This window comes from Girardinichthys multiradiatus, chromosome 6, assembly GCF_021462225.1.
Source record: "Girardinichthys multiradiatus isolate DD_20200921_A chromosome 6, DD_fGirMul_XY1, whole genome shotgun sequence".
NCBI classification, from domain to species: Eukaryota; Metazoa; Chordata; class Actinopteri; order Cyprinodontiformes; family Goodeidae; genus Girardinichthys; species Girardinichthys multiradiatus.
In genome coordinates, this window is record NC_061799.1 from 30,759,265 (window position 1) to 30,786,667 (window position 27,403).

Consider the following 27,403-nt stretch of genomic DNA (forward strand, 5'->3'; position numbering starts at 1 on the left):
TGCTTTGCACACACTAATATGTGAAAACAGTTTTAGAGGCCTACTGACTCTTGATTATTTGGCAAAAGTTCTTGCCATATATTATATTTTTTCTCTTCTTCTATTAGCTTGTTTTCTGACTAGCTGCCTACTTGTGTCAGTGAGAGGGTCCGTCGTTCATTTTGGGGATTGAAGCTGTAACTGGGCACCTTTGCACTGTAGCAACAACAGAGGACTTAAATAGCAAGGCTGTTTTTCCAAATCTCCATAGTGACTGACAAAACCTTTGGAAAACATCCTCAAAGGCCACTTCATAAAGACCTATCTACTTGTATCCCTCTTTCTTTGTGTGAGCAGAGTTTGCTTGTAATGACTGACTGGGTCATAAACAGGGTCAGGAAACATTTACATACACCGGAACATTTTGCAGAATTTCCTGTTGAAATAACATAAAAATTCTTTGATGTAGCTTGTTGAATACAAAGCATAACATTTTCATTGACCATTTTCCATTTTAAAAGAATAACCTCCTCTCATCTGATCATGTCTTTACAGCTGCCCAGGAATCATTCTGCATTCGATTAAATTCACTTGATAAACATAAACAAACACTTCCTGACCATCAAGAGTGATCCAGATGGATAAAAAATTATGTAATTATAATAGTCAAATTAGTTTAGCTAAACTTTCTATAACCAATAAATATTTCACGTAACCAAAACACAAGAAGAAAACTGCTTGGTTGAACTTTGCAGAGTGTTTTGTGTTGACCAATTTGAAACAAAAACGGACCTAATCAACTTTAACAAGGGTTTGACCCCCCAGAAATGTGGAAAATGTAAAGGAGTGATGTCCTGCCATATACAGCAATGTTGTAAATCAGCACATTAAGCAAATCACCCTGTGGGGGCAGGTTTGGGTAATCTGGTTCCAGGAATAAGCTGAGCCCATGGCTAAGTCAGGGTCACATGCTTTGCTTGGTTATTTACTTCAAAAAGGGTAAATATCATCAAAGTGAAGCAAAAAGCTTCCATGCAATATAATGTATTGGGGGTTTCTTAGTTAATAAAAATGACAATAAGGTAATAGAACTGAAAAACACCATTGGATACAGCTTTGAAAAGCCTTTGCATGGTAGTGTGGGGAAATATGGATCAATGAAGATGTGGGATGCTGATACCCTTCCATCAAAAAAAACCTAAAAGCTATCTTTGATCAAAAGGGGCATCAACAGCAATGACAGTCTGAAGCATCAAATTGGTAAAAATATAGGTGATTTTAATTTTCAGGACAGATTCATTAGCAACCACATGGAAGACAGCACTGAAGTTGCAGCATGTATAAAAATATTTTTTTACTACATTCCAAGATGAATAAGAGGCACGACTCTCGTCAGTCACCAAACATATCTATGAGGTTCCTGTTGATTATGATTTAACTGAAGAAAATGTTTTTAGCAGCAACATAAGACAAAAGTTCCTATAAAAGTAAATGTATAATGCTTTATTTGTTTTGTAAATTATAATGTCCTCATTTTATAGTATGGGACAGTACTGCCCACATCTCAAATGCAGTGAGTCCAAAGAGCCTTGAGCTTGCAGTGCACCCTGTTCACCGTTAGATGTCCTTCTTGGCTGCGTCACTGCAGAGGATTCAACCTCAGGGTGCACTTTTCTGTCTGGGATTTTAAACTCAACTGAAGCAAATGACGACAGACTGCCGTTTCTGTTAGGAAAACTTTTTGAAGTGTCAACAGTTGGCGACACCCTGAAGCCTCTTGCTTTTATGCTGCTTGCATCGTGTTTCCGACTCCTGACGCTGACATCATCCAAGAAGGGGTCAGAGTCACTTCCATGTGGCATGTTGTAGTAGGTGCACTTTGGAGTTAGAGGCTTCGCCATCTCCTCAAGCTCAGAGGAGGATATAGCAGCAAGGGGGCTGTGCTGGGTTTTAGTGTGAGATGGGGAATCCACGCTTGTGTTTTCCTGGTTTGTGTCTATGGATGTGCTGTCTAGATTTCCGTACATTCCCAGGGAGACAGGCGGGGATTTTCTTATAAGATGGTTCTCCTTTAGAAGCCATCGCCCTCGATCAATCAAAACCCCATCAGCCGAGTCTTTAACAAAAGTTAAAGGTACGTTTTGTGCATTTTGTGTTTCAGCTTCAGTTTCTTCTTTTAATGAGCTTGCAGCACTGAAATAAGAGAGATCCTCCCTTGAAGCTTTAGTGCCGTCATCACTGGAAGAAGGACTGTTTCCACTTTTTAATGAGTAACTTGCTGCAGACAGTTTTGAGCACCATTGCTCTGAGATGATTCTCCCAGTGCTGTTTGCTTTCTCTAAAGGCTCTTCTCCACTTTCTGAAATAATATCTACAGACTCCTGAGTTTTATACCCTCCACTGCCAGATGTCTCTGGTCTGTAATCAGATAAATCTGACGTGATGGGGCTTGGGAGGCATTTTAAACCATAAGAACTATCTTTTCGGGGTTTTGGTATCAAACTTTGCTTAGTTTGTACAACTCTAGCATTATCAGGCACGATCCTAACATTTCCCCGTGTGTCATATGTAAATATAAGAGAATAAGACTGGAGGGCATCGTTTACAAAGTCAAGTAGCTCCTGAGAAATTTCCACTGGATGGGTTAAACTGTTGCTTTTATTCTCTTCTCCTCCCTCATCTGTCTCATGAATAGTGTCTGTACATTTGTCCTCACACTGGTCTTCAGAGGAATATTTAGATTGAGTTTCTACAGCATTACTGTGCTGCTGCTGACAAGAAGCTTCTTCAAACATAGTTTCACAATCCTGATCATCAGGAACATTGTATACATCTTCAAAAACAGACCCTTCTTCCTCTGTATCATCTCTTTGTAGAACTTCCATTTCTTCAAATTTCTGATTAGACTTGCTTTCTTCACCATCATTACTGTCTTTTTCATCTATAGTTTGCCCTCCCGCCGTATTTTGCTCATTGTCTAACTCATCCACATATACCTCATCTGCTTTTTCTTCCAGCAAATCAGTTTCTGTATTTTCTAAGCTGTTTCTCTCATATTCCACCTCATTTGTGTTTTTCTCGCTTTCCTTGTCTTCTTCATGTTCACTCGCTTCTTCTTCCTCGTTCTCCATATCCTCTTCCCTGTTTCCATCAATAACCCCATCTGTTACCAGTTCTTTCTCATGCTCCTCCTTTTCCTCAACATCTTCCTCAGTTTCCTCACTTCCCTCCTCATGAACTTTGCCTTCAAGTGTACAAATACCTGCATCTGACATCTTGTCATTTTCCACGTTTTCTTGCTCATGTATCTCAATCACTTCCCCATTTCTCTCAGTTTCCTCTTCTACTCCCTTATCTATATCTTCAGGGAGAAAGCCTTTACTCTCCTCCTCCTCTTCCTCCTCCTCCTCATTAATTATAGTTTCTACTTCATCGTCATCTTGCACCTCACTCTCTTCAGCCTCCCCCTCCTGATGGTTTCCTTCCTCCTCTGTCTCTTCTGCCCCCTCCCGCTCATCTGTATGTTCAACACTATCATCATTTCTTGTTTCCTCATCTACAAAACCTTTATCCTCCTCCAATCTCTGCTTTGTAATATCTTCATCCCCTGTCATCTCTTCTTCCACTTCCTCTACTTTAACAGATTCCCTGTCACTTGCCTTATCTTCCTCTGAATCCCCCTGCATCTCTGCTTTCACATCATTCTCTATATCCCCATTCTTTTCCAGTTGTTTCCTGTCATCTTCTTCTTCAGCATATACGTCTTCTTTATTTCGTAAATTATCCATCTTTTCTGCATCATGCTCCTCATCTTTTATTGCCTCACCTCTTTCTAAGAGGACCAGGTGTCCATTATCTATTTCATGTATTTCTGTGGCTGACCCCTGATTCACCTCATTGTCATGTTCTTCCTTTGTTTCAGTTAAGTCCCAAGTTGTGCTTCTAGGCTCTGGTGAATCTTTTGTTTCCTCTTCACACTCACCAACAAATCGTTCTATGTCTTCCTCTGACTCTGACTGGTTTCTAACAGTCTCAACAAAAGTGCTCTCCTCAGCAGGGTAGAAACCTTTGGTTTGTTGGATTGTGGAAACAACCTCCTCTCTGAGGTCTTGCGGCATGTTTAGCTCTTCCATGAGCTCATCGAGGACCATTTGCTGACCCTCGAATGTGTCACCACCTTCAGAGACAACATCCAGTGCAAACTCAGTCTCTGATACTCTGGGGGAGAGCGGTTCACTTTCAAGCCTCTCCCTTAGAGTCTGGAAATCCTTCCAGCGCTCTCTTAGCTGAGAAGACGCTCTGCTTTGCAAGTCGGTAAGACTCGCCTTCTGTTCTTCTTCATCTTCCAAAGCAGAAATCTTCTGGAGGGATTCCATCATTAACATGGCCTCTGATGGGGTTCTTGATTGGTTACCTTCCCCTAGTTGAGAGCCATTTAGGTTGTCTCTCAGTGTCATTACTGACAAAAACGAGAGGAATGCTTTACACGATGAGCCGAATACTGAGGCAACTTGTGTTGAGAAATTAGGAAGGCTACTTGAATTGTGAAGAGTGGGGGCAGTGCTGCTGGCAGATGCTCTTCTAATGCACTGAATTGATGAACAAACCTGTCGAAGGACAGGTTTTAGCTTTGCCTTTGGGCTCAACAAGTTAGACGTTTCGCTGTCATTTGGACAGATGGCTTCAACAGATTTGTGTAGCCTGAGCTTGTTCTCATTGCTTTCTGGGTCAGCCCTGACACTCGGCATTGAAACACAAAGACCTCGGGCTCTCTGTTCATCATGCTCAACACCTGAAGCTAGCCCATCGTGACAAAGAGGAACTGATAAACAGGATGATGATTTCTTCATGGTATCATTTAAACTAGTCTGGCATTGATTTATTTCATCTGATTCTGAGTCGTCACCTATCTTAAATACAACCTTGGCCCGACTTTCTGCTCCATCTGTGATAACCTCCTCTGCATATGGCACAGAGTCTGGATTGACTTTTTCCAACCAGTTCTCGACATACTGGAAAATTTCCGAAGGAGAGGGATTTACAAAAGATAATGATGCACTCTCACTCATTTCCAAAGATGGTTTGGGTAGTGATAGTTCGCATTCAGTCATGGATTTTGGTCTGATCATTGTCTTTTTACTGAGTGAAGGTGTTTTTTTGGTTTGTAAAATGTCTGACATGTTCTTCTTCATCTGGGGCCTTTCGGTTAGAGTGTTAATATTGTGGCAATTATCTTTTGTTGCTATTCTGTTTTGGCTTTTTTTCTGCTGTGGGTTTATCATAGCATTTCCAGGTTTAAGTAATAAGGCTGAACCCCTTTTGGGCATTTTTTCGTCTTTGAATGACTTCTTAGACTGAGACTTTTCAACTCCTTTATTCTTTAGAGAACTTTTAGATCCCTCCAATGAATTCAGGCTCTTTTTTCCGACACTGGCGTTGCTGCTCAGCTTGTCAGAAGATGAATGTTTGCTATGTTTCGAGGAGCCTATTGTGCTTTCTTGATGTTTTTTATCTGAACTGTTTGTTGAAGCTGAACCCTTCTCCTTCCAAGGCGGCCTAGCAATCTTTTTCCTCTTAGTGCTATTGGCAGCTTTATCTTTACTTACTGTTTCCAACATTTGTGAGCAGACAGCCTCAGTCTCAGTTACTGAAGAGAGATTGTTTGTAGCCTGATGTGTCAGAGATTCTGGCTCTGATGACAGTGATAGTATCTCCTCTTTTTGCCGCTGTATTGAGTCAGCAGTGGGCGGCTGCCAGTTACAATCTATATCACAATCATTGTTGGACGATTGAGGCCCTGAGGCAGTGGACGTTTTGCTTTCTGCCACCGGAGGGGAGCCATGCAAAGAAGTTCCATCTATGCTGAACTCCTTATTTGCAACATAGTTGTCGTAGCAACCTTGACTTTCATAAATATGCATCACGGTCTCCGTGACCTCCATTTCACCATTCTTAATCTGAAGGTCCTCAGCGACCCCTGATGATCTGACAGAGGAGCATTTGTTGCTCACTCCTGACGATGCTGTCCTACAAGGTTTAGGGACTGGTTTATTGCTGCTGTTGCTGTGTCTGACAACACAATATCCCTCAGTAGTCTCACCATCAGCATTCCTCTCCGTGTACGAATAATGTCCCAAGGTGCTCTGTTGAACCCCTGTCTCTGTAACCATTTTCACACTCTCTACAGAAGCCATCTCATTCACATGTTGTGGGCCTGGTGTAGGAGTGCGCTTAAATTGTGTTTTTGCTCTACCCAGAGTTGTTGAGCTGTAGCCTTTATAGATGTGTTCATCATTAAAGGCAACGCCCTTTGACGTTCCGTCATGATAGTTCTCTTCTTTTCTTTCATCCTCTTGAATACTTGAGGAGTCTTTGGCAACAGAATTGTTTGAGTCAGGTGAGCTGTTGTCTGACCCAGAAAGGGAGCCACAAACCGTCTTCTTGCTAAGGCCTGAGCGGCTGAGCGTGGTTGTCCAGTGAAGCATCTCCTCCTCCTTGATCGTCAGACGAACCTTCATCTCCACTGTCATGCTGCCGTCTTGATTTACGCGGAAAGACTTTTCAATATCGTCGTCATGAGGGATGATGTAGTTACTGTTCTCATTACCTCCCCTCTCAGGTCCACGTGTTTCCATGGCTGCGTGATGCTGATGGGCTTCTGTTTCAGACAGTCTGCTGGGATGGTGCAGGTAGCCGTTCAAGCTTCCACTCTGAGACCTGTTTATCTGGTTTACGATGAATTGCTCTGATGAGAGGGAGAAGTTTCTTGAGCTTCTCCCACTAGATAATGACTTGTCCTCTGCATTTGGAGTTGTTTAATGAAAAAAATAAAGGAGTTTGTGTAGGGCATGTGAGAAAAATGAGAAAGGTAAGTATTATTGGATAAATAGTATGTTGCATTCATGTAAGGCAAGGCAAGTTTGTTTATACATCACATTTCATAAATAAGGTAATTTCAACCGCTCTATAGGAATTTAAAGGAACAGAGGTAAAGGAAATTGTAATGAAAACAAGAAACATGTTCAAAAAAACTGTAATATTCAAGCATTATATAAAAATAAATAAAAGATCTCATTAAAAACAAATAACTAGCGTAGACATTACAAAAATCAACAGATAAAATAAAATGTTATCTTTATGGTAAAGCTGTTGTTAAAAACTCAGAAATAACATTTAGTCCGGATTTAAAGGAGCCAATAGTTTCTGTCCCCTTACAGATTTCTTTTGGTTTTTTTTTTGTCAGACATCAATGTGTTTCTGTGTATTTCTTGATAATACTAATCAACACTTACGCATTCTAGTTTGCAATGCTGACGGTTCCACATGTTCCACATACATGATCTGGGCCGTCTGGCCTGTTCGGTGAAAACGCTGTTTTCCAAATCTGAATGGCTCATTGCCAGCTGCCACAATGATTCCAGAACACAGGATAAGTGCACCAAGTCCATCAACCTGGAAGAAGAAATTGGAGATTTCCAATTAAACACATGACAGAAATCATCAATAACAGTTTTTGGAATTAAAAAGCTATATTTGTTGCTGTGTTAGTTATGCAACAATTGTATTAAAAGACTTTACTTCACATATAATTTTATGCTCACATTACTAAGTTCTGCAAGATGCTGTATTGATGGTCAGACTTTAATTAAAAGTGAGTCACACAGTTAAACCTTCACCAGAGCACGTGTCGAAATCTGCGTGTGGTGCTTTTGATCTTTACTTGGAGCCTTCTTGTTGGTAAAGGACATTCCGGATTAAAGCATTTACTCACTGGGGGGGGGGGTGTTTTGACAGCACTCCTAAAGTACTTCTTGGAATCCCTTTTTATTACACAACATATCAAAATTAAGTTGTGATGCATTCCATGTATCATCTCTTTGGAATAACTTAAGATGAAAATGTTGTTTCCGTTATTTTTTTACTCTGCTAAGGTTTTCCTACAAAACACCTTGGGCTTTTTCAGGCCAGGTGGTATACAGCTCAAGAATCAGAAATGGGTAAGATGAGATAAAATGGTCTCATAGAAAATAAATAAATAAACTCAAATATTGTCTAGGTGACCGTCACTGGGCAAGGTCATGCATTCAAGATTTTCCTGGTAGTGTTTCCCAAACAAATCGCTGCCTAATATAGTCCTGGGTCTCTTTAGATCGAGTGTTAGGAATCACAACAGATTAGGAATGCCTAAAGAGGTTGCAGAACATTCCTCTGCACGGTGCCGACTGTAAAGTCACGGAATCATTTCATTGATGGAAAAAGTAGCATTCTAAATAAAAACTAAACAGTTTAGACTTAAAGGTCTAAACTGCATCTGTGTAATAATTGATTACTTGGCTATTGTTCTGTACTCGATATAAGAATGTTTTAAGTATTTCTAAAACAAGACCTCTATTTTCTCCTTTAAAGGTAACTCGTAGAAAATCTATTTCCATAACTTGAATTTTACTTTTCTTAAGCTTATATTGAGTTGTGCTACTCTCTTTTAATTTGGCATTCACAGATTACAAATCCTTTCCCCTCCTCATTGGACTAATATGTGAAAGATGTGTTTATAAAATCTAATACTTGTTCAAAATGATCTAATTTCTACTTTCATTGGTGTTTTAGGTGCTATTATTGTAACAAATCCTCTTATGAAATTATAATACTTACTTTGTTTTATAAGTTTAATAATAAAACTAAAACTCCATAAGGATGTACTAGTTTTTTCATTTTCATTTTCACTTTTCCTTTTTCATAAATCTATGGATAATATTTCCCGTTTGACCAGCCACTTACCCGTCTGCCATCTCTGGAGTAGAGTTTCAGCACTGGAAACTGGAGGACCTGAGAGAGGAAATCCAGCAAAGCATCAAACGTTGGTGCTGTTCTTCTCTGCAAGACAATGGTTCGTCTAACAGTAGGATCCCTGTTTTTGATAACTGTGAGCTTTTTGGGCGTCCGTACTGCCACTCTCTCAGCAACCTTCGCTGGCCTATTGCTTGCAACAGTCCCTTTGCGAAACTGACGGAAGCTGAGCTCTTGCCTCTTTCGCCGTCCTGCACTGAGTGGCCTTGTGGCGTTCCAAGGCACTTGCCTGCGGTTCACCTCTTCCAGGTTTAGTGGCTTCACCCGTTTCTGATCCGAGCACACGTAAGCTCCCCCATCTTGTAAGTCTTCCAAAGCTTTGACAAAGTGAGTTCCTCGAGGAGTGGTTATGGTTCGTACTCCAAATGGCAGAGGCACTTTTTTGGACAGAGCATCCAGCAGGGCATCAAATGTCTTGAAGGTGCGGGGAGTTACTATCATACGATGCCCGCTGAATTGATAGTCCCCGCTTTTGTAAAAGCATACCCGTTTAGAAGCTGAAGGTTCAGAGATGGGCTGCGCAGGTTGAGAGGGTAATATCTGGCCACTACTCGAGGACATCTCCTGAGTTGGAGAGTCCTGGACAGGCGTGTTGCTCATATTGTAAGGAGGAGGCTAGAAAGAACAAAATAAAGAGCATTTTTACTTTTTATGTTCTAAGTAGTGTCACCATTACATTTCATCTGCAAAAAAAGTTAAAATCTGTTTTTATCTTTTTTTATACTTTAGAAACATAAACCAGAGTTGAGTTTAGGCTTTTTACACAAGTCTTTGTGTTTGGATTAGGAAGATTTATAAGCAGTAATATTAGAAATTAGAACAGAAATTGTTTAAAAATTGTTTAATTGACTTCGAGGATAATAAAATTTGTTAAATTCTTTCAGGAAATCTTTTAAAAAACATTAGGAATGTACACAACATATCAGTTCTTAAGATGTGTATGAATAATGAATAAAAATGCTCATACCACATTTTTTTCATATCTGCAACAGATTTAAAATAATTGCTGGGCCTTTAAATTGCCTCCCTATGTAAGCAAGGATATCATTTTGAATTCTTCTCATCATCAGCTTTTAATGGGAGTACTCCTGGCTGTCTTAAAAATCTGATAATCCCCTACAACCCCAGGTGGTATCTTAAATGTTTCCAGAATTTAGGTCCCTGCATTGTGGAACCAGCTCCTAGTCAGTATCTGAAACTCATAAAACAGTTTTTTTCACCAAGCAGTTTTTAGGGAAAGCAATTCATCAATCGTTGAATTAAAAGCATTAAAAAATGCCTTTATGTATCTTCAAGCTTGTCTCCTATTTATTATTTTTGAAATTATTTGTTTATTGTGTATTGCTTGATTGTGTTAGTCTTGTAATGCACTTTCAAGTGTCTAACTGATTGAAAGGTACTATATGTCATGATATGACGTTGAGATGGACCCAAACACAGGCAGGAGGCAGGAAGGATTATCATGAACTGGATGTTTATTTAAAAAAAAGATCCTTACAGAAAACCAGCAGGAGGCACAATGGAAAATGCCAAGGAGCAGACCGCTGAAACATGAATAGTGGCAAAACAAGGATCTGACAGAAGAGTAACTGAACAGAGATCATTAAATGCTAGGGAGACTGATTGGTGCAATGCAAAATAAGCTGAATGCAAAATGATAATGATCCAAAATGACTATACAAGGAAATGCTAGGATCAGAGAAACTAACTAAAGAGAGCACGAATAAAAACTAAGAGTGAACACAAAACTAAAAATTAAAGGGAAACAAAAAACTGAAATTCCTTAAGATATAACAAAATAAAGCTGCGCTGAGTTTACTGACAACAGAGACAATCTGGGAAACTGATTTTATTTTGTACAATAATTTCTTGTGTTGAGTAAAAGTTTTGATATTTTGTCATATATTTCTTGTGTCATACAGAAAACAAAATCTGTTGGGTTTTTTTCTTGCCTTCTCAGTATAAATGAAGAGAATTATAATAGCTCAGGTTTATTCCTGGAAATTAGGAGTTCTTACGACTGTTTGGTTAGATTGCATTAGGTTCAACTCAGCTTTCAGTCTTTTTTGTAGATTTTATCAACATAACCATGGACCAAAACATTATTAAAAAAACAGTGTAGTTCTTGACTGAAGATGCATAACGATAGCCACAGTGAGCATAACTGATATATCTAGGCAATTATATAAAGAGAATGTGTTATTTTACAAATTACATAGTTCTGATAGTCTTTGTGTAAATCTATAGTAAAAACTAGACATTTGAGAAAAGCATCATAACTCAATTTAATTCCCTTTTAAACATATAAAGCTCCACCGGATACTGCCAACACTAGCTTTAAGCAGATATGGACACAGGCCCTCCTTGCCTCAAGCAAAAAGGCAAATTACAATCTAAAAGTAATAAGATAAAATCTGATGAGAATACTAACAAATCAATTGATGTAATCAGCAAAACTTACCATAAAATGTGCATTTCTTCTTATTTTTTAACAGCAAAAACAACTCAAAGCTTGCCACCTTAGCTTATCTCACGGGTGATCAAAGCCTCTCAGCCGCATTGAAGGACTATTTTGGGACATGCAACATCATGGCCAATTTGCTTAATCTTTGGTAAGACTTGATCAGCACCTAAGGTTGCAGAAAAAAAAAAATATCTTAGAAATGGAAATAAATTAAAGATCTTTACTCATTAAATTTGAAAATGCTGTTAACCTTTCAATTTTGTTTTTGCAAGTTTGGGACAATACTGTGATTTTTTTATTATGATTTGAAAACATTGATATAGTTCCCTGATAAATCAGTTTCAAATTTTATATTAAAAACATTTTCAAAATATTGTTTTAAGTATAAACAGTTCATTTCTACTTCATTGTTTGTGCTCAAAGCCAACATGAAAATAAATAAGGAATGTATTTATGTATGAATGTAAGTTTTAACCAGATTAAGAAGCTTAGAAAGGCAGTGATTGTTCATCAAAGCAAACACATTTTCTGGGTTAACAATGATGATTCTGTCCTCAAGAGGTATCACAGGCGGTTCGAACTATTCTGAATTTGCAGGCAGCCACCATAATCAGATTTGTGAGGTCTTGGCCTAATAGGGATTAGTGTGAAGATGCTGCGCACCTGCTGACAGCAGGAGGCAGAATAAAGTCTTTAAGCAGCACTTTTACCTGGCAGCAGGTATTGATAATTCCACAATCAGACCTCAGGACAAACAATGTATCAATAGTGAGACTTGTGAACATGGTAACATGTTAATTCTGAAACAAAAAATCTGAAAATATCTTCGGCTTTGGCCTATTCCCAATAAACCATTTTTGTAACAGATTTTAAGTTGCAGGCTTTGCCTTTAAATTAAATGGACCAGTAATCTAATTGCATCAACAGTGGAGCGCTGTGTCACTGTTTTTCAGGTAACAGGCACTGTGCCCATTGCCACCTGTCCCTAAGCTGCTGAAAATCCCACCAGCATGTGCAGCCTCCTGGGAGGTGGAAAAACTGGCCAGTGGAAGTGGTCTCAATGGTCACTTAGAATCCAATGCAAACCAACAACCAATACAAGCCATAAAATACTATATAATATTATATATATTATATATTGTATTCATATATTATACAATCCAACCATCACTGATATGAGTTTGTTACATTACAAAAACATATTGCTAACTAAAGGCAAAAAGTAGAACATTCACAGTATTTGACTTTTTCTACACACAAATATAAAGAGTATTTTAAAATAAGTAGCTGCCTCCTTACAGATTTCTTTAGTTTTTAGTCTTTTGTCAAACTCAAATGTTTCAGATCATCAAATAAATTTTAATGAGAAGGATAACCTGATTAAATACAAATAAGCAGGTTTGATATTATGATTTTATTTAAGGACAAAAAACTATCTAAATCTACCTGGCGCTATTTGAAAAACAAATCTTCCCTTTGTTCCATCTTTTATTAAAAGGGATTACACTAACCCCACCCAGGACTGATTATTGGCATCCCTGTAGAATCAAGAAATCACTTAAATAGAACCAGTCTGATAATATAAGGTAGGTTTAAAGATCTTAAAAGGTAAAACCATGATATAGAAAAATTCAGGAACAGATGAAAAACGATGGCATTGACATTTATCAGTTTGAAGAGGGTTACAAAAACATCCCCAGGCTGACTTTAGGACTCCAGCGAAGCCCAGTAATAGCCTTTATACATAAATAGAGCATACATGAAACAGTGGTGAACTTTCCCAGGAGTAAGCAACCTAACAACATTACTTTAAAAGCACATCAGGAGCAGACTCATGCTGGAGGTCACAGAAGAACCTTGAACAACAGATGAAGCGCTAAGCCTCACTTGCCTGAGCTAAGAGCAGTGTTCATGATTCATGATTGAGAAAGAGAATGACAAAATCCACGGGAGAGTTCCAAGGTCAAAACCACTGAATGCAAAAGCCTCTCTTACATTTCTCAAAAAACATCTTGATTATCCTCAAGAATGCAGTGAACATATTATTGTGGACTGACAAGGTGAGGAGGAGCTCTTCACGAGGTATGCATCCTCTGTTACATGTAGCCTACAACTAACAGCATTTCAGAAAAACAACATACCTGATGTCAAACACGGTGACAGTGTGAGGTTCTGGGGCTTCTTTGTTGCTTTAGGATCTGGACAACTTGCTTTAATTGGTGGAAGTATGAACTCTCCTGTCAAGCAGAAAAACCTAAAGAGAATATCTGTTCATTGGGATACTTGGGTTATACAGCAGGACAATGATCCAAAGCACACCAGTAAGTCCATCTCTGAATGAATCAAACAAATAAAATCAAGGTTTTGGAGTGGTCTAGTCAAAGTCTGGACTAAAATCAAAGTGGGATGCTTTGGTGTGACCTTAAACAGTTCTTGATTGAAAACCCTAAAATGTGGCTAAATTACAACAATGCTGGAAAGAAGAATGGGCCAAATTTTCAACACAGTGATGTAAAAAGACTTATTAACAGTCATAGCAAATACTTAACAGCCAATAACTCTTTTAGTGTATCAGGTTTGGTTTGGAAAGCTTCTCCCGTTCTTAAATTACAGACTTATCTGCTTGACAACTGCATGTTGTATATACCCTGGTTATCTTTGTCTGACACTGAAATTAGTTAGATGGTGTAAAACATTAAAGTGGGGCAAAAAGTAAGAACAGTATAAATCTATAAGGGGTAGATCCTTTTTAGTTGCAGTACAAACTTTAATCTGTTTAAAATCGCATTTTACTTCTGATGATTGCAGCTAAGTCGGAAATTCAAATGGAATGCTGTCTGAATATATTCTGCTATTCAAATAATTTCTCAAGATGATCTATGCCCAACTACTGAATATATTTATTAAATACACGCAATGTGCGGAAATAAACTTTATTTTTTTCAGGAAATGTGGTCATTGGGGTCCATTTTGTTTGTCTTATGTACTTTATTATTTTTGCCAATGGGAAATTGGTTAAATAGTGATTTATAACATTGAGTTACACTTAAAGAAAATCAATATTATTTAGTCTCTCAATAAGCAATGCTTAGAAAAACGTTATGTTTTGGCGCCATCTGAAGGCAGTCAGTATATTACTGGAAAAATGCTGAAATTCTGCTTGTAAAAAAAAAACATTTTTGCAGAATTTGAGCATATGAAAATTAAAGTACTGTGAAAAAACAAACACAATGCGTTAGATTTCAGCAACACGATCCATGCTTCGGTTCTGTCTCGATTGATACCCCTTTGGTTCTTACATGCTGGGATCGTCAAATCAGGTCTGCTAAACAGCGGGGGCAGTCGCTGTGTGGTCCCGGTCCGCCAAGTTGACGCTGCCGCCTCCGCCGCTGCCGCTTTCTTCTCATTGGCGTGGTCTTTTTGTCCCGTATTTTCTTTTAGATTTACACCTTATTTGTCCTGTCCTGTCAGATAAACCGAGATGGGGAAGAAGGAGGAAGAGGAGATTATCAGAATCGCGAAAAAGATGGATAAAATGGCGCAGAAGAAAAACGGGGTGAGTTGTTCTGAGAGAAATAAATGCTATTAGCCGACCGTGCTAGCATAGGCGCTAATGGGATACGATGGAGCTCAACAGCGGCTAATTTAGCTTCTAGCAAGTTCACTCAACAAGAACATTCCCGATGCGAATGTTGTTTATTTATTCCATGAATGCAAACAGACTTACGACTAATATTAATTAAGTGTGTAACTAACCCGTTACCCACCAAAAATAAGTTCTTGTTTGCTGTCAGTCTGTTTATTTGTGTTGCTAAAAAGTTAGCAGTTAGCAGCCTAAGGATCACCGTGAGCTTTGTGAGCGTCATCAAAACAAACAAATGTTCCATGTGGCAGTAATAACTAAACGTTAATTAATGCGTACAGTATAATCTCAGATTATATCATTCATGTGGAAGTCGTGTTCGTTTTATAAAGTGCGAGTTAGCTTTCTTAGTTCGCCTTGGATACTCAATCTGGAGCCGCCTAGCAACTATCCGTTCATTATTACTACTGTGTGTTATGGTAGAGCATTTATAAAGTTGTAACGCACCGTTGGTTCCATTATGAATTAATTTGTAAATAGTTTACTGCACTGGTCATTTCAAAGTCTGAACATGGTTTTTATAAGCGCTTAAAATGAGTCTGTCTGTGGAGCTGGAGTTCAAGTTGTCATTTAAATGGAACTTTCAAACATGAACCCTAAAGCGAAAGCTAAGAATGAGGCAACTTGACTTTCACAGAAAAGAAGCAACTACTATCATGATTTTTCTTGTTTCTATTTTTTTAATTGTTCTGTTTTTCCCTTATTGTGCACTGATAAAGAAATGTACATTATCCAAAGCACGATCTACAGTTACCCACATCATTAAATCAAATCTTTTCATTTTATGCAGCTTCAGGCTTCCAAATGCAATACATTCTTAAAAGACTTGTGGTGTTTTCTTTTTGTTTTTGCAGCTTTAGTTGGCATTATTGCAGCATTCTGTTTATAGATAACTGTTTTTTAAAACACATTTTCCCTAAAGATATCCTTTTTCGCTTTTATTTATACATTTTAAGTTTTTTTTTTTTTTTTACAGTAGGAACTTGAAAGTACACTTTAAACATTGTTCTGCCATCCGTACAGGTGTTAAAGTAGGATTTATTTATCTGATTTTGTGTATTCGTATCAGACATACTGACATTTTTATTTAATTAAAACATCTAGAATATTATTATTGTTAATATCATTTTTATCTATACCTTTCACCAAAAAACTATGACACACACCCTTTACAATCTTTATAAAAGTATTTTTAGAATAGAAAAAAAAAAGTTGTCTACTATGAAATTTAAGTCGCTTTTACGATTTTTAGAGTAGGGATTGCTAATGGCAATTACTTCTCACATTTTGAATAGTACAAATTTTGCTAGTGAGTTAATATATTTACATAAGGGACTTTGTAACTTTTGTATAAATTATAGTTGTTGTAACAAATTAACAATTAAGTCACAATGTGTTCAAAATGAAACACCCTATAAATATCCAAGTAGTTTATGCCAACCAATGCATAGAAAGTCAACACCTTGTCTAAACTATTACCACAATGGAGCAACATAGAGATAACATTAATGTATGTTTGTTCTAACATGTCTTGGACTTGTGTAAAATATACCCATATATTTAAACAAATCGTATTTTCACAGCCCAGAGTTTTGTGTCTATTCTGCTCTGATGGAGCTTACTAGAAAGGTAAGCTAGAGGTACAGCGTTAGCTGTGTTAAATTTTCCCACCACAGTCTTATGTCTCCTTTACCCTGCAGGCCGGGGCATTGGACCTCTTGAAAGAGCTGCGCAGTGTACCCATGACTCTGGAGCTACTTCAGGTATGTTCCTTTTTTTTTTTATGTCTTTTTTTTTGTTTTTTTTTTTGAAGGCCTGTGCATTCAGGATGTTTAGTTAGTCTAAAGCTATGACACTTTGTCAACAGTCCACCAGAATTGGAATGTCTGTTAATGCTATACGCAAGCAAAGCACAGACGAGGAGGTGACGTCTCTCGCCAAGTCCCTGATCAAGTCTTGGAAGAAGCTACTGGGTAAATTGTATTTCTAACGATGTTTTCTGCTGCACAGATAAATTGACAAAATGCTGAAGGAATGTTTGAGAAATTGTTCACCAATGTCCAATGGGATATCACTACCAAATACATTTCAGTTTGGTGAAAAGTAAATTTGATATGTAAATGTAGCAAATAAATAAGTATACTACAACCCCATTTCCAATGAAGTTGGGATGTTGTGTAAAACATAAATAAAAGCAAAATACAGTGAAACCCTGTTCAACCTATATGCAATTAAATGAACTACAAAGACAAGATATTTAATGATCAAACTGATAAACTTTATATTGCATTTGCAAATGTTCACTCATTTTGAATTTTATCCATGCAACACGTTCCAAAAAGACTGGGGAAGTGGAGAAATGCTCAAATAACACCTGTGTGGAACATGCCACCGATGAACAGGTTAGCTGGAAACAGGTTTGTGTCATGATTGGGTCTAAAAAGAGCATCCCTGAAAGGCTCAGTTGTTCACAAGCAAGGAGGGGGCGAGGTTCACCACTTTGTGAACAGCTGTGTGACCAAAAAGCCAAACAGTTTATAAACAACATTTCTCAACTTACAATTGCAAGAAATTGTATAATATCATCAAAAGATTCAGAGAATCGGTACAAATCTCTGCACATAAGCAGCAACGCTGAAAACCAACATTAAATGCTCGTGACCTTCGATTTCTCAGGAGGCACTGCATAAAACACCAACATCATTCTGGAAGCGATATCAACGGCTCAGGAACACTTGTCAGCTAACATAGTTCGTCGCTACATCTACAAGTACAAGTTAAAACTCTACCATGCAAAGTGAAAGCCATAGATCAGCAACACCCAAAAACGCAGCCAGCTTCTCTGGGCCCCGAGATCATCTGAAATGAACTGACGCAAAGTGGAAAGGTGTGCTGTGGTCTGACGAGTTCACGTTTCCAATTGTTTTTGGAAATCATGGACGTTGTGGGGTACGAGCTAAAGTGAAGAAGGACTATTTGGATTGTTATCAGCGCAAAGTTCAAAAGCCAGCATCTGTGATGGTATGGGGGTGTGTTAGTGCACATGGCATGGGTAACTTGCCTCTGTGAAGGCAACATAAATGCTGAAAGGTACAGTGCCTTGTGAAAGTACTCGGCCCCTTTGAACTTTTCAACCTCTTGCCACATTTCAGGCTTCAAACATAAAGATATAAAATTCTAATTTTTGTGAAGAATCAACAACAAGTGGGACACAATCGTGAAGTGGAATAACATTTATTGGATGCGTCAAACTTTTTTAACAAATAAAAAACAGAAAAGTGGGGCGTGCAATATTATTTGACCCCCTTGCGTTAATACTTTGTAGCGCCACCCTTTGCTGCAATTACAGCTGCAAGTCTCTTGGGGTATGTCTCTATCAGTTTTGTACATCGAGAGACTGAAATTCTTGCCCATTCTTCCTTGCAAAACAGCTGGAGCTCAGTGAGGTTGGATGGAGAGTGTTCATGAACAGCAGTCTTCAGCTCTTTCCACAGATTCTCAATTGGATTCAGGTCTAGACTTTGACTTGGCCATTCCAACACCTGGATACATTTATTTGTGAACCATTCCATTGTAGATTTTACTTCATGTTTTGGATCATTGTCTTGTTGGAAGATACATCTCCATCCCAGTCTCAGGTCTCTTGCAGACTCCAACAGGTTTTCTTCCAGAATGGTCCTGTATTTGGCCCCATCCATCTTCCCATCAATTTTGACCATCTTCCCTGTCCCTCCTGATGAAAAGCAGGCCCAAACCATGATGCTGCCACCACCATGTTTGACAGTGGGGATGGTGTGTTCAGGGTGATGAGCTGTGTTGCTTTTACGCCAAACATATCGTTTTGCATTGTGGCCAAACAGTTGGATTTTGGTGTCATCTGACCAGAGCACCTTCTTCCACATGTTTGGTGTGTCTCCCAGGTGGCTTGTGGCAAACTTTAAACGAGACTTTTTATGGATATCTTTGAGAAATGGCTTTCTTCTTGCCACTCTTCCATAAAGGCCAGATTTGTGCAGTGTACGACTGATTGTTGTCCTATGGACAGACTCTCCCACCTCAGCTGAAGATCTCTGCAGTTCATCCAGAGTGATCATGGGCCTCTTGGCTGCATCTCTGATCAGTCTTCTCCTTGTTGGAGATGAGAGTTTAGAGGGACAGCCGGGTCTTGGTAGATGTGCAGTGGTCTGATACTCCTTCCATTTCAATATCATTGCTTGCACAGTGCTCCTTGGGATGTTTAAAGCTTGGGAAATCTTTTTGTATCCAAATCCGCCTTTAAACGTCTCCACAACAGTATCTCGGACCTGCCTGGTGTGTTCCTTGGACTTGATTACACACAGGTGGATTCTATTTATCATCATCAGTCATTTGGGACAACATTGGATCATTCAGAGATCCTCACTGAACTTCTGGAGTCAGTTTGCTGCACTGAAAGTAAAGGGGTCAAATAATATTGCACGCCCCTCTTTTCAGTTTTTTATTTGTTAAAAACGTTTGACACATCCAATAAATTTCATTCCACTTCACGATTGTGTCCCACTTGTTGATTCTTCACAAAAAATTAGAATTTTATATCTTTATGTTTGAAGCCTGAAATGTGGCAAGAAGTTGAAAAGTTCAAGGGGGCCGAGTATTTCGTAAGGCACTGTACGTAGAGGTTTTGGAGCAACACTTGCTGCCAACCAAGCAACATCTTTTTCAGGGACATCCCTGCTTATTTCAGCAAGACAATGCCAAGAAACTTCTGCACGTGTTACAACAGCGTGGTTTTGTACTAAAACGAGTGCAGGAACTAGACCGGCCTGCCTGCAGTCCAGACCTTCTCACAGTTAAAATGTATGGCGCTTTATGAAGCTCAAAATACAACAGAGACCCTGGACTGTTGAGCAACTAAAGTTGAACATCAAGCAAGAATGAGAAAGAATTTCACCTACAAAGCTTCAACAATTAGTGTCCTCAGTTCCCAATCGCTTGTTGAGTGTTGTTAAAAGGAAAGGTGATGTAACACAGTGGTAAACATGCCCCTGGCCCAGCTTTGTTGCAACCTATTGTAAGAAAAAAATTCAAAATGAGTAAATATTTACAAAAAACAATAATTTTTATTAGTTTGAAAATAAAATATATTGTTTTTTTATGTATTCAATTGCATAAAGATTGAACATGATTTGGAAATCATTGTATTCTGTTTTTATTTACGTTTTACACAATGTCCCAACTTCACTGGAATTGGGGTCGCATAACAAGTGCCAAGATGTAATAAACAAATGCATAATTAAATAATTTATACAGATCATATTAGAAACTGAAATACATAAATAAATGTATTCAGATGTATTTTACCATGTCAATAATTTTATGATTATATATGTAAAGGTGAAATTTATTACTTAACATTCTGTAGGTATGTTGAAGTTATATGTAATTATTTCAGTATTCAATTATTTCATGTTTCATTTGCAGCAGTGCTTCACAAAATATTGGCGTGTCAAAAAGACCATAACATCTGATTGGCTAACCTGCACAGCGAGTCCACTTCAATCGCACCAATCGCTTTTAACTAGAGAAGCAGTGTTTTCCCTGCCCTCTGACCCCGGATAAAGCTAATGTATAAATTAAATTGATGTTGTCCTGCCGTAAGCAAGTTTAACATGTATATATTTTTTGTAAATTTTAAGTTTTTAAACTCATTTATTTAATAATATATGTAATAAATGAATTATGTACTTGTTGCTCATGTTAATTTATCATTGGCACATTTCAGTAATAAATCATGATTTATTGAATTGATTTGTGCCACTTCTGGGTTCCTTATGCTGAAGCTGTCAGCCCCATCTTTAATGATATAAATTTAATTTCTTTTTATCAGATTTCCTTGATATCCATATGTGCCTAATTTGGATAATTTACTCTTCAGATGAGCCCGGAGGTGGAGAAAAAGCTCCAGATGAGAAGCGAAAAGAGCAAACAACACCCATTGTCTCTCCCTCGCAGGAAAGCCCAGAGGCAAAAGAAGAGAGGTAACAAAAAATCTGTTTGTATTAGGGCTGTATAATATATCATGAATATATTGCGATATCTCAATATCCGTGTGTGCAATATTTATATAGCAAAGGACTGTTTGGAGTGCAATAATTGCTTGTTAAGATGTTGCAAGTGTTATGAACTTGCATTTTCTATGATAATGTAATGTTTAGCCAGTTGGACAGAGTCTCACGGCAGCAGATGTCCACACCAGACACAACTGACCTTGCCCAAAATGCTAAAGGTCACAGAGTGTAGGATGCGCACATGACAAAGGGGAAAAAAGAAAAAAGGCTTATATCACAACTCATATCATCATCACAATATTTACCATTAATATCACAATCACAAGACTTTCTATCGTGCAGCCCTAGTTTGTATTATTATTGTTTTTTTATTTTGCCCCATTTTGTCAAAGTGCTTTGTTGATTTCTAGCATTTCTCCTATAACTTCTGCAGCAGCTCGAGCAGTAATTCCAGCAGCAAAAGCGAAACCTCGGAAGTCGCTTCCAACACGTTTACCACCTCCTTCCCTCGTGCCCCAAACACCTGCGACTCCATCCGGCTCAAGTGCAGAGAGATGCTGGCCAGTGCTCTGCAGACCGGAGGTATAACCTAACGTTGCTCTTCGATTCATGTCGTTTGATTACAGTCGTTTGCTGTTTTTCATCTTAAATTTCTTTCTTTTCATATGATAACTATATTTGATCATTTCAGAGGATCACATTGCCATTGGTGCTGATTGTGAGGAGCTTGGAGCACAGATTGAGGAATATATCCTTTACATGATCTTTACAGAATACAGTATTTTAATTCAAGAGATTCATTTCTTATATATTTGTATAATGTTGGGAAAGGTGGTACGACCTCTTTATAGACAGATATTTATGTGTCTGACTTGGTAAAACCCTTTATATTTAATCTGTTAAAAGAAACAGACCTGAAAGTCAACAATTATCAATGCAGTTTTAATGTATTCTTATGCCTTTTGTTCTGAGGTAAAAACATACCACATCTTCTAAACTGAAGTCCTTGACCTACTTTCACTTATCTTCCAAGAGTTTAAGAACACCGATATGAAATACAAGAACCGCGTTCGGAGCCGAATCTCGAATCTCAAGGATATGAAAAATCCCAATTTAAGGAGGACCGTGCTTTGCGGGAGTGTAACGCCGGAGCGGATAGCCAAGATGACCGCAGAGGTATGGTGTGTGTTGACGGTGCTCACTGTGCTATTATTTCCATTGCTATTTAGACTTTTTAATGAGACTTGTTCTTATAACTTATTTCTTCTTAGAGCAACGAGAAATCAAAATGTATATTTAAAAGCTTTGTTACTGCCGCCATTGTGTAGGAAATGGCCAGTGATGAGCTGAAGGAAATGAGGAAGAATTTGACCAAAGAAGCTGTCAGGGACCACCAGATGGCCACCACCGGGGGCACTCAGACTGATTTGTTCACCTGTGGCAAATGCAAGGGGAAGAACTGCACCTACACACAGGTAGAGGAAACACTCTGAAAAAGCCCGTTTTGATGATGTGATGCTTGTTGAAATATGGTACAAATTTAATATAGCATTCTCAGTTATAATGCACCCAAACTGCAGCATTGTTGTTATTAGAGTGCTACTAGGATAAATCAGTTATATGAAAATCTGTTTACTTTTATTCTTTGATTTATTACACTATATTAAAAGAATGGAGGAGGATTTTACAAGTGTGATGTTTGGTACTAAGTTGTATTTTTGTGTTTTTAATGATTTCTAGGTTCAAACTCGAAGTGCTGATGAGCCGATGACCACGTTTGTCTTCTGCCAACAGTGTGGAAATAGATGGAAGGTACGCAACTTAATTCAGTTTTTCCTGACTCGGTCTTTGAAGTTAATTAGCATTTAGACTTCCCTCTGACTTTAAATTGCGCTGTTGAAGTTGGGAAGTTTGTTTTTGCATTGCAACCATCCATTGCTGTCAGTTTTAAAGGAAGCTCATGTTTAGTCCAGGCATGTGCACCTCAGGACTTTATGATCTGAACACAAGATATTTTGGTTCGTTTTCCACGTTTTGCTGTTTTCTGTTGCTACAGGTATATCTCAAAACAATTTGGAAAGTGAAACTCATATATAGATTAATTACCCATAGAGTGAAATATTTCCAACCTTCATTTTATGTAATTATGATGATTATGGCTTACAGATAACAAAAACCTAAAGTCTCAGAACATTAGAATATTACACATGATCAGTAAAAAGGGATATTAACATAAATGTCAGGCTTCTGCAAAGTATATCACTCCGTACTTGGTTTGGCCTCTTTTTGCATGAATTACTGCATGAATGTGGCATGGCATGGAGGCGATCAGGCTGTGGCACTGGTGAGGTGTAATGGAATCCCAGGTTGCTTTGATAGCATGAAGTGCTCTAAGATTTCCTGGTAGATGTTTGCATTCAATCTGGGCTTCAGAAAACACATTGGACCAACACAACCAGAGGACACGGCACCCCAAATCATCACTAACTGTGGAAACTTCACACTGGATTTCAAGCAACATGGATTCTCCATTCTTCCTCCAGACTTCCTCCAGACCTTGTTTTCCAAATGAAATGCACATTTTACTTTCATCTTAAAAGATAACTTGGATCACTGAGCAACAGTCTTGTTTTTTTTCTCTCCTCAGTCCAGGTAAGACACTTGTAGGCCAGGTGTAGGATTCATCTATGTGTAGTAGCTCTCAATGCGCCGACTCCAGCCTCAGTCCACTCCTTGTGAAGCTCCCTCAAATTCTTGAATGGATTTTGCTTGACAATCCTCTCAAGGCTACAGTTATCCCTGATCCTGGTGCGCTGTTTACTACCACACTTTTTCCTTCCACTCAACTTTATTGGATGTGCTGTGATTTTTTTTTCGCAGTATTCTAGTTTTCTGGGACACTGAATTTTGGGTTTTCGTTATCTGTAAACCATAATCATCAAAATTACAACAAACAACGGCTTGAAATTCAATCTATGTGTGATGAATCTATATATGATTTTTATTCCCTAAAATGAGTAACAAGATTTTTTGACGATATTTAAACGTTTTTTTTTTTTTAGCTTAACTTGTATATTCTCCTTTCTGCACATAATCTGTCAGCTTTCAAATGAGTAAATTGAGTTTGTTGTTTTTGTCTAAAAAATAATAGTTTGATGATTGTGTGAACTGTTACTTTTATACCGGCCTAAGAGACACATTGGAAAATATGCACAAGGATGTAAGCATCGTTTTACTTGCGTTACTTTTTTTGTGTTTTTATTTACCATAGTGTGTAACCGCACTTAAAATTGGAGGCTTGTTGAAACAGTTACTCTTTGAAAAGCAACACAATTTGCAGGCTGATGCAAAGCTTGTTGTTACAAACCAAAGAGCTATTTTTTCCCCTCAGTGTGGCTAAATAAAGCATAAGGGCTGCAAACGTTGCATGACCTTTTGAAAAAAGACAACCTATAATTTTTCGAAAAATATCTAATAATGGAAATTTGCTGTCATCTTCAAGGAAGCACTATATTATTTCTGTTTTTAGATTTAAAAGAGAGAAAAGCATAAAACATTTGCCAAAAGAAAATGTTCTTTGTGGGAAATTATGTAAAATAAAAAAAGCACATAATTTCCAACATAATAAGAAGAATAGATCTAAAAATATTACTGGTAGTTGTAGTGTTATTCTATTGTGGAAATTTAATGCAATTATTTCACGAAAAAAAACAACAAATCAGGACTCTCACATCGCAGGTTGCAGATCTCCGATCCAGAACATGCTTATGATTCCTTGTCTTAATAGCTTGTGAAACATCCCTCTGTTCTACTTAAAAAACAATTTGCCCGTCTGTGAAAAGCCTTGCTATGCTGCACATAGCAGATGATCAGGGTGGACAATCACAGGAGCAATTTAAATTACCATTAAAGGTTGCAAAGATGCTACAGAATCTTGTTAAAAAAACGAAAAAAAAGTAGTTTAAGCTGTTTGTGAAATTATTAAAATGACTTCATTGTATTTCCAAAGTTTTCTAAGTTAAGACTAAAAGGCTAAAAATCATGAGGTGCCCTTGATGTTCTTTTTATAAGATTTTAAGGTTAGAAAGTCATCTAAATATTTAGGTTAAATTGATTTGAGGGTCAACCTGTCATGATTTGCACATGTTACCATTATTAAATGTGTGGCATGGTGATGTCGTGTTTGACAAATAAAAACCAGAGTTGCTGCAGATCTAATTGCAGTGAAAGGTTGATAATAATGAAAATAATACATCCCAACAGCTCATTGATTAGTTTGTTAAACTCCTGTTAAAATGCTGAAATGACATATATGAACGTTCCACTGGAAGACTCCCTAAAGCTACTAACCAACAACTTATTATGCAATGCTTCTTAATTAATTAGTTTGCTTCCTGTCTTCTAGTTCTGCTGAATCTGCTAGCGTCATCTACGGCACTCCCGACAAGTAGCAAAATTCCCGGACCAGGTTCTGTCCACCTGCAGCAGAGCGAAGCTTTGTATTCTGTGGTTACATTGTACTCAACATCCAAGAAGCCGCTACGGTTACCGTTTGAGTAAATGTCTTGGTCATAGATTGAGCTTGTTGTCACTTCCCTTAAGCCCACCCCCCCCCACCCCTTTAAATCTCTTACTGTTATTAGTTGTTTGTCGCTGTCAGATATACGCCATGAATCTTGTGTCATTCTCTTTTATCTGCGTTTTTATATGTAGTTTTAACACTTTGGATAATATTGTTTTTGCTTTCCCAGCACAGCATTGTATTGTTTTATTTAATTCCCCAATAAAGTGTAATCCATTTGATTAAAAACGAGTGCCTTTATTTACTTGTCTTTTATTATGCTCCGCTGCTTATGTAAACCTTTAACATCGTCCTAATGCCTGTAAGGATCTGAGCAGATGAACGTCCTGTATAAGTGTGTGGGAGTATATTTTTGTGATTGGAGGAATATTCATCACTTCAAAGTGAATGGAGATGTATGCATATTATTAATCTGTCTAGAGACAGGATAATGTCATTGGCTGGATCAGGAAAAACACAATTGTTCCCCCTTTCGTGGAGCTTTTGTAATTGCCAGGTGCAAGCACTCTGTGCTGATGAGCTGCTTAGCTGCCTTTCCACAAGCCTCGCTGAACCCAGAGGAGTACTACGTTGCAAGAATAAGAAGAGCATTTATGGGTAAAGAGTTGCACACAGAGCATCTTGCAAATGTATTTATGCACCTTGAACTTTTCCCGATTTGGTCAACTTAAAACCACCAACTTCATTTGGTTTTATTGGGAATGTTTAGAGAAAAAGAAATGAGTGCATAACTGTGAAGCTCATCCAGAGACTGCAATTTGGATTTACTAATTTTGTTTTTCTCAGAGATTCTCAAATGAATTGTTATCTGGACTTTGACTAGGCCCTTGTAACACATGAATATGCCTCGATTTTAAACCTGCAACCTTTAGATGCATCCCTGCTCCAACACACCTGGGTCAAATGGCTGCATTCCCTCATCAGCGAGTCATTCAGCTCTGCAGCGACCTGGTAACAAGTCATTCATTTCATTCATGGGTGTTGCAGCAGGGATGCATGTAAAAGTTGTCGGAGTGTAGCTCTCCGGGACTGGACTTGGTGACTCCTGTTTGTAGATCTGGTTGTATGGACAAGGTACTTGTTTTAAGTTGTTTGCAGCAACCTACAGATTTTCTTCTGTAATTTGCCTGTTTTTTAGCTCATTTTATCTCTGACCAGGTTCCCTTTTGTCAGCTAAAGAAAAGTCTCCCCACAGTATGATACAGCCTTCACCATGTTTTACTGAGGACAGTGTGTTCAGGGTGATGTGCAGTGTTAAGACTTCCATTTCATGTAGCAGTTTGCATCTAGGCAAAAAATAACATTTGGACTTTTCTGTCCAGTGCAATTCCTTCTCTGTGTTAACTCTGTCCCCTATGTGGCTTGTGGCAAATCCATAACAGGACCTTTTATGGTTTCATTACATAACATTGGCTATCTGTTAGCCTCCAATAAATTCCAGATTTGGCAGATTCTCTCACCTAAGTTGTGGGTCCATGCAGCTCATTCAGGATTTCCATTGGCTATTTGCCTGCTCCAATTAAGGCATCACATTCTCACTTTTAACTATAGTATTACCTTGTTTTATTACAAATTAAAAACCCTACCTGACTCTTGGGTTACAGTACCTTATTAGACTTAAACCAGCTATCATGGCTGGCCAATGTGAAGCTAGTTGCTGGAAGGTGTATCCAATAAAAAGAGAACTCTAGAATGTGTACTGTAACTCATCATTGGAAATGTCTATATGTGGAAAATTCCCTTAAAATGTTGGAATCTAGAAATGCCATTAGATTGAAGCAAAGTTCTGTCACCTCTGTCCCAAAAAAACATATTGCTATGAAGTTTAAATTTGTATTAAC

The 27,403-nt window shown here is 38.2% G+C and overlaps 2 protein-coding genes across 3 annotated transcripts; one reads left to right on the plus strand and one right to left on the minus strand.

The window, feature by feature from the left end:
• Positions 1 to 1,236: 1,236 nt before the first annotated feature.
• LOC124869595 (oxygen-regulated protein 1) lies at positions 1,237 to 11,426 on the minus strand. The gene is made up of 4 exons (XM_047367545.1): positions 11,288 to 11,426; positions 8,758 to 9,441; positions 7,272 to 7,431; positions 1,237 to 6,778 (listed from the first exon to the last, which is right to left on the minus strand). The coding sequence occupies exons 1-4, from the start codon at positions 11,288 to 11,290 to the stop codon at positions 1,515 to 1,517; spliced, it is 6,111 nt and encodes a 2,036-aa protein (XP_047223501.1). The 5' UTR covers positions 11,291 to 11,426; the 3' UTR covers positions 1,237 to 1,514.
• A 3,196-nt stretch (positions 11,427 to 14,622) lies between these two features.
• On the plus strand, positions 14,623 to 25,790 carry tcea1 (transcription elongation factor A (SII), 1). 2 transcript variants are annotated; one of them, XM_047369540.1, is made up of 11 exons: positions 14,732 to 14,846; positions 16,517 to 16,562; positions 16,634 to 16,696; positions 16,801 to 16,906; positions 20,848 to 20,950; positions 21,414 to 21,562; positions 21,672 to 21,728; positions 22,002 to 22,156; positions 22,309 to 22,455; positions 22,721 to 22,792; positions 25,386 to 25,790. In XM_047369540.1, the coding sequence occupies exons 2-11, from the start codon at positions 16,545 to 16,547 to the stop codon at positions 25,392 to 25,394; spliced, it is 879 nt and encodes a 292-aa protein (XP_047225496.1). In that variant the 5' UTR covers positions 14,732 to 14,846; positions 16,517 to 16,544; the 3' UTR covers positions 25,395 to 25,790. The 2 variants fall into 2 exon arrangements, with proteins under 2 accessions (XP_047225495.1, XP_047225496.1); XM_047369539.1 differs by lacking the exon at positions 16,517 to 16,562 and having other exon boundaries at positions 14,623 to 14,846.
• The last annotated feature ends 1,613 nt before the right edge of the window (positions 25,791 to 27,403 follow it).